The sequence below is a fragment of the Drosophila navojoa genome, chromosome 3 (genome assembly GCF_054131105.1).
Source record: "Drosophila navojoa isolate 15081-1374.11 chromosome 3, UAZ_NAV_1.0, whole genome shotgun sequence".
In the NCBI taxonomy this organism is placed as follows: Eukaryota; Metazoa; Arthropoda; class Insecta; order Diptera; family Drosophilidae; genus Drosophila; species Drosophila navojoa.
Window position 1 is genome coordinate 26539864 of NC_142891.1, and position 7448 is coordinate 26547311.

The window sequence follows — 7448 nt, forward strand, 5'->3', positions numbered from 1 at the left end:
GATGTAATTATGTTTGAATATCTTCTCGTATTTATCCTGCCTTCATATATTTGCATACTAGAATACATATAAATAATCATTTATTCATTTATATTTAAATTTTGTCTTTTACATGCTCAAATACATGTTTACATGCAAATGGTTTGGCTAGCTGGTCATGAGAATCGCACAGAAGAGCTGTGTGAATAGATTTATTTGCTTTAATGTTTTTACCAATGAATAAATTCAAAATACATGATTCCTATTTTCTATCCTTGCATTTCGATCTGAAGAAAATTTTTAAAATGAGATAATGATAAATGATAAATCAATTTAATTTCGAATATAAATGCAGTAATTCTTTAACGACTTTTCTAGAATTTCGTTTAATTTTATCAACAGCTGTTGAAATTCTAGGGAAAACATCAACAGCTGTTTCTCTGATTGCCAAGGCACTGCGCATGTCCTGCGTCCTGTTGTTTTTCATTTGCTAGAGAAAGAGAAAGAGCGCACTTGGCTGTTTTGACAGTTGACATAACTAGCCAGTCGAAAATATAGTGAAAGCGTGCAGAAATATAACTCAGATCTTTGTAAAAGTCAAGTGTAAAAAGTTTCGGCTCATCTGCGGTGTAGTTAAGTGCACGAATCGCGTTGTGAAATGTATTAGAAAAAGGTGAAAGACGAAAATGTGGAGGCAAAGGCCAGAGCTTGCTCAAAATGGAATATTTGCTGATGCCATTTCGTCGCAGCACGGGCCGAAATAGTCTTTTGCACCTTTCCTTAGCTGCAGCTTAGGCAGGAAAAGTCATATTGGCTTGAACCTGGAGTTCCCTTAAATTTAGCTGAGTTAAGCTTAAATCACACATCAGGAAATGCGCTGCACAGTTTTTTATTGATTTTTCCTTTTATATTGGCCACACAAGGAAAGCTGTCAAGCAGCAGCGCTTACGCTCTCGTTCTCTTTTACTTTCGCTCTTGCGCTCTCTTTTCGCCTTTTGTTTTGCTACGCGTGTTTATTGCTCATCATAGCGTGCCACATTTGTTTGCCTTTTCAGTTGCCGCAGATCAAGTAAAGAAAAAGCCATGCCAAATACTTAGGATCAAAAGTTAGCCCATAAGCCAAGCAAAGCCACGCCAAGCCAGGCCAAGCAAACTTCCGCAAGTGTCCAGAAACTAACCACGTACCCACTCACCCACCACCCACCACCCACTTGCACTCCGTCATGTTAGGCAGCAGGAGCCCCCCAGCTTACAAGCCGCTCGCATCGGGATCGGGGGGCTCCGCCAGCGCCATCAATCTCAGCTCCAGTTCAAAATCGAGCAGCAACAGCTCCCACAGCGGCCATTCCTATCCGCAGGCCTACGCCGGCCACTCCCACGCCTGCTACCATCATCAGCAGCAGCATCAGCATCAGCATCAGCATTCCCATCATAGTCAGCATAGTCAAGGAAGCCGCACGTCGCTAACACCAACCATGAAGCGAGGCAAGAAGAACTGGGGCAGTCGAGAGCGATCCAGCATGAGTTTCCTCATAGTCATTCTCTTTTTCGCTGTCTTTGGTCTCATCATATTGACCGAGGTAAGTTTATGAATTCGTATGTAATAAGAATTTTATCTTCTTGACATAAGGGAAAAAACTTGAATTCTACGAGTTGTCTTGTAATTTCATTTACTATACATTTGTGTATTAATTACCATTGTATATGAATGTGAGGGATAATAACTTAGTGAATCAGTTAATGAAAGCTGAACAGTCACAATTATCGAGTAAAGCTAGTAAATTATTCATATCCCTTAGTGCCGTCGATAGTTTACCTCGATTATGTAGAGTTTATTGCCAGCTTAGTGGATATTACTATCAACTAAAAAAATCTATTAATTTATCGCTACATACTCCAATTAATTTAAAATAACAAACTGCAACCAGGGCGATTTAACAATTATATTATTATATAGATTGACATATATTTTAATCTGTCTAGTGAATTCTTATATACTGAACGCATCGAAAATGGGAATTCATCATATGTATGTTAATATAATAATTTCACTATAATGCATATAACAATCAGTAGGTGTTCTCGGGAGATACCATAAAGCCTAGCTGAGTTGATATAGCTACACATATAGTCTGTGCCTCTACTTTAATATGTCTTCCTACTTAACAATGTCCTATATATCAGTAGCAGTATGACGCTATCATTTGCTTGATAACCATTGCTTGATACCTTGTTTCAGAACCGTAATATTAATACCAGTAGTTAATATAAATATATAGTGAAGGTTCCCGTGATTTTATGTACTTATTCTTTTACAATGCATATAATAGGCGTGACAGAGGCTATAAATTAAATATATTCTCGATCAGGACGAGCTGAGTTCAGTTAACGCTAGCCATCCGACCGCTGAGTGTGTGAATGTGTTTATGTATGTATGCAATAAAGAATCGTAGAACGAATCGAGCAGTCTCGACTTAAATTTTCATATCGGGGTCCAGGGGCTCTCGACTAGGGGGATCCCTGATTAAAGACTTTTACTTGCTTCAATTTATTTTATTTAGTTATTTTTGTTACACAATCTGATTGATTGCGAAAGTGCTTCCAGGGTCTCTAGAGGTCGGGCTCCCCCTCTAGAGTCTTGTTACTTGTTTATATACAATATTGGTCAACTAATTCCAAAGATGTTTGTTAGGAAGTAAACATGCCTTTGCTCATAAAATATGCATGAAGCAATTAAAAAATGATTTTTGATTGGAGCGAGGAGTTGCGAATGTACCGCGGCTGTATTTTAAATTCAGCGTGAAATTCATGACGGCCGCAGACGTTAATTAAAATGCCTAAGCATCGCCGCTAGGAATTAGCTTAAAATTAAGCCAGGCAGCCGTAAATCCATCCCAGACATCCACTGACTCCTCTTACCTCTTTCGCCCTCAGGTTTTCATGATCGACGAGCGCTCCCACAGCGGCCTGATGGCCATGAGGGCCGGCGGCGGGGGCGGAGCCAGCCTGGGCGGTCGCCTGGGTGACGCGATGCCGGATTATGATAATGTTAAGGTAAGTTTTGTTATGCAAATCTATGTGGCGCTGCCAGCCAAATGGTCAACAATTGCTCCACCTGCCGGCGTGATACGTGGGCGTGGCAGCTTAACTACTGCGCCCATTTCACGGCGGGGGCCGTGGGAAAACAAAAGCTGCGGCGATTCGCCATATTGCGCTGCATACCTTGCGGCTGGCGGGAGGCAAAGAGATTTGCATATTTAAGCAAGCAGCATAGCGCATAATGCATATGATTTACTTATCCTTTCATTTTTGAGTCTCTTCTCTTTTCTTTTTGTGCAAACAAAAGCTGATTTATTTGCAGTTTTGAAACCAGAAGAGCAGCCATAGCCCATGAGCTGACAGTTTTCATATTTCATATCCAAGTGGGTTTCTCTTGAGCATGAATTGAGCAAATGAATGTAAATAAAATATCCTAATATCACGTAGATTCAGTTCTTAGTGGGAAAGGGGCTCTCGAGTTGTACTCTGTGAGAATTGAATGGTTAAGTAAAAGTTTTAAGAGTTGCTCTGGGCTCATGATATTTCATTTACTCATTCTGAAATCCATTTATTGCATTGCATTATTTATTTACTTTTGTGTTCGCAGGATGATTACGATCTGGACGACAGCATTCTGAGTGACAATAAATTGGGTTTTATACAGTTCCGTGACAATAAACTCAAAATTCAAGGTGAGTGGTAGATGGGTAAGTGGGTAGATGGTAGATGGTAGATGGTAAATGGCAATCAGCGCCACACAATGCCAAGCGAAATGCAATCAGAGACAGCCATGTCTGAGATAACAAAGGCCATCGAGTGCTGAGATGAAACTCACGGATTTCAACAATTCACAGAAGCCGCAGGCGCCGATGGCCAACGTCCGAGGTATGCGGGCATGCTGCTCAATGGAGGAGTCGGAGCGGGCGAGGGCAACGGCGCTGGCGCCTTCGGCGTGGGTGTTGCCGGCGCCAGCAACGGGCTGAGCATGCCGCTGATACCGTGGGGCCAGCTGCTGCCCGCCCAGGTGGAGGAGACGCTGCCACATTTCCCGTTTGGCACGGCGCCAGGCGACGGCGCCTGGCAGGTTGTCAATGGCACCCGGTTCAAGTTCTTTGTCTATTCCGCCTACTTCGATCGACGCGATGGAGCACGCCTTGTGCGCGTAGTTGGAGCCACCAAAACACGTGGACCAGAGCGCGTCTGGTGCAGATTCTGGTATGGCCCGACCACCTACAACAGCAGCGAGCCATTCCCCTCAGCAGCACGTGCCAAATACACCTCGGCCACGGTGATGGCTCGCGTTAAGGTGAGTTCGGTCAATAATCGCCCAACCATTACAGATATTAACTCAATGAAATGAACACGGATTGGGTGGCTCTAATGCAATTGAATTATGCTCCTCAGCGGATGCGTATAATAGGCAAAGGGAAATATCTATAATAGTCTTTCTATACCCTGCGACCATTTAAAATGAGAACTCTGGAAAACTTATTATATACTAACAGGCAAAAGGAGGCGTGGCAGGTCTCATAAAGTATATATATTCTCAATCAAGGCTATGAGTCTGTCCGAATATGTCGATCTCAGCAGGTATAAGAGCAAAAGACTTGAACTTTCCTTTCGTATATACCTCGCACATATCGAATGTACCGTCATATAGTCATATCCTTAGCAGTGAGAAAGCAAAATTTTCTGAGGCCATCAGACAAGGATTGGATGTGTGTCATGAGAGAATCATTGAGAGATTCCTTCAATAGTTAGAGGGTAATTCAAAGTATAACTGATTACGCTTTACAGATCATACGCGAGAACTGGAATTTGAAGTACAGCGCGTGCTTCGTGCTCTGTCCGGTGCGAGCTCCATTGTTGGAGGTGCCCCAATTTGTGAGCGTGGTGTCCAGATTGCGAGCACCGCCCGGCAACTTGATAACGTTGCGCAACACGGATCAGGACGCGGACTTCGCTCAGCAGCCGGTGCCGCCAGCGTCAGCGAGCAATACCAGCGCCGCGGGACACAGTGGAGCTACGCGTCGTCCCAATGCCCAGGGACCGCCCAGCGGCGAGCAGATACCTGATAGGATTGCCGTGTGCGTGAAGCCGTTTCACTTTAGCTACGATCAGGCCTTGTATCTGATGGAGTATCTGGAGTTCTATGCTCTACTGGGCGTCTCGCACTTCACCTTCTACAACCATACGCTTGGTCCGCACGCCTCCTGCGTGCTGCAGAGCTACCAGCAGGGCCAGGTGCCCGGCAACCTGACCGCCTTCGACTGGGAGCCGCTGCAGCCCGCCGAGGCAGCCGGCAATGCAACGCCGCGTGTGCTCAAGTCGCTGCACTACCAGCGACCCACGGTCAGCATTCTGCCCTGGAACCTTCGCATGCGCTCCCAGAAGGAGATACGCACCGAAGGTCTCTTTGCAGCCCTCAACGACTGCCTCTACCGGACAATGTACCGCTACAAGTATCTGGCGCTGGTCGATCTGGATGAGTTCATCGTGCCGCGATACACGGACACGCTCAATGAGTTGCTAAGGTGAATTAAACATGCCTGCTGAGATGAGATGATTCACGTATTCACTTACCCCTTCCTCGACAGCTCGCTGAACCAGCGCTTTCGCAACCGCAATACCGGCGCCTATTCCTTCCAGAACGCCTTCTACTATCTGCAGTTTGCCGACGATCCGCTCGCCAGTTCAGGAATCTCGGGCGGCAGCGATCAGCTGGCCAGCGTGCGAGCCTCCCTGGTGACGCAGCGCAAGACGCGCAGGTGGATATGCTGTGATTGAATCTCTTACTCGTAGAGCTAATTTCAATCTATTTCACACAGGCGGTACAAACTGCATCCGCAAAAACAACGCTCCAAATACATTTGCAAGCCCGAAGCTGTCGTCGAGGCAGGAAATCATTTTGTCTGGGAATTCTCTCCGGGCATGGGATCACTCAATGTGCCACCAAAGGAGGCCATATTGCAGCATTATCGGGTGAGTCGATGCGTTAGTGGAACGTTTGCATTGTGTGGACAATAATGGATTATTTCAAACAAATATGAGTACCCTACTACGTGTGATAACTCTGGACTGGATGGATGTATACATACATATATGGCATCCAACCAATAATTCAGTTATATAATTTCTCTTGGCAGGACGTCTTCGATTTTTGTTTTCCCTTATTGGACTCAATCTTCAGTTTGAAATAGCTTATAGATGAATTGAGTACAAATATTTATTCTCTTATGTTTTTTTGGCAGGTTTGTGAATTTGGTGGCAATGACTGCATCAAGGCACCGTCTATACTGGATCGCACCACCACCAAGTACGTGAACCGCCTGGTGCAGCGCGTGGATGCCGTCTATCGGCATTTGAGGCAGCGCTGCGATCTGCCGGCGCTGCCAACGCTGCCCAAGCGCTCGAGCGCCCAGGCCCAGGAGCAACAGCACAACGAGAAGCCCAAGTTACTACAACAGATGCGCGAATCGAACGCGCAGCAGAGCCAGAAGGAGCAGCATGATCACAAGGATCCGAGTGCGTCGCTCAAGGCAGCAACGAGTGCCACAACGAAGCAACAGCAACAGCATCAGGTAAGGAAGCCGACGACGACAACGACAGCCCCACTCCAGGGTAAGAGTGGAGCACAGAGTCCACAGGGAGCAGCCACAATGACGGCCAGGACAACAGCCAACGATCCACTCAAGCAGCAGCTGCCGCCGCCGGCCAATGTGCGCAAGAAACGCAAATTGATCGTGTTTGAGTTAGATGATATGGGGGTACCCATAGCGCGCGTTGAGTATCACTGAGAAACGGTTTTAGCTGGCGAAATAGTCGCCTAGGCGCTGGCCTCTTCCTGCATGTGTGCATTTGTGCCAATTAGTTGGAGTTTTAGCAGCGAATAAAGCAGAGCTTGATTGATTATTTTGAATAGGTTTTCGGAATAGGTTTTTGCCCTTGGGTTGTGCTTCAGAGCGGTTGTTCCACTACATTTTGCTCAATGTCATATCAGGAAATAAAAAAGCGAAGTTCTCACGAACTTTTACGATGTCGCATTGATTTCTCATGACATTTACAGCCTTTTTTGTGTATTTAATATTAACATTTGCGAATAACATTGGATAGTTACTTTGGTCATCCTAAAAATATCTCAATATGGTATATATATATATATATAACGAAATTATTCCTATTCAAAATTTGAAATAAATTCCTAAGGATAAAGTCAAACTGTTAGCGTAAGTTTAGTGTAAGCGCCCAAACTTAAAAGTACTGTTAGCTATACGTATTAATTATATCCGGATATTTCAATTGCAAAAATATTTACCGATCCTCAAGCTAAGCACCAAATACAACTGATAGAAACTATACTTAGTTAGTCCCTCTGCCCCAGTATATCAAGGCGGAAATGGAGCTACCAATGAATTGAATAATCAACAGAA

The 7448-nt window shown here is 44.9% G+C and overlaps 1 protein-coding gene across 2 annotated transcripts; it reads left to right on the forward strand.

The window, feature by feature from the left end:
- The first annotated feature begins 487 nt into the window (after window positions 1–487).
- LOC108658654 (uncharacterized) lies at window positions 488–6930 on the forward strand. 2 transcript variants are annotated; one of them, XM_089257520.1, is made up of 9 exons: window positions 488–652; window positions 1009–1559; window positions 2914–3033; window positions 3626–3710; window positions 3873–4324; window positions 4816–5552; window positions 5616–5786; window positions 5847–6000; window positions 6270–6930. In XM_089257520.1, the coding sequence occupies exons 2-9, from the start codon at window positions 1203–1205 to the stop codon at window positions 6813–6815; spliced, it is 2622 nt and encodes an 873-aa protein (XP_089113646.1). In that variant the 5' UTR covers window positions 488–652; window positions 1009–1202; the 3' UTR covers window positions 6816–6930. The 2 variants fall into 2 exon arrangements, with proteins under 2 accessions (XP_089113646.1, XP_030243080.1); XM_030387220.2 differs by having other exon boundaries at window positions 1035–1559.
- Window positions 6931–7448: the final 518 nt, after the last annotated feature.

What these genes read in the sequence shown, in the direction of transcription:
- LOC108658654 (XM_089257520.1), top strand. Translation starts at nt 1,203, where the DNA reads ATGTTAGGCAGCAGGAGCCCCCCAGCTTACAAGCCGCTCGCATCGGGA. An exon ending in CGGATTATGATAATGTTAAG is followed by an intron (nt 3,034 to 3,625) that starts GTAAGTTTTGTT and finishes TTGTGTTCGCAG; the next exon opens with GATGATTACGATCTGGACGA. An exon ending in CAATAAACTCAAAATTCAAG is followed by an intron (nt 3,711 to 3,872) that starts GTGAGTGGTAGA and finishes AACAATTCACAG; the next exon opens with AAGCCGCAGGCGCCGATGGC.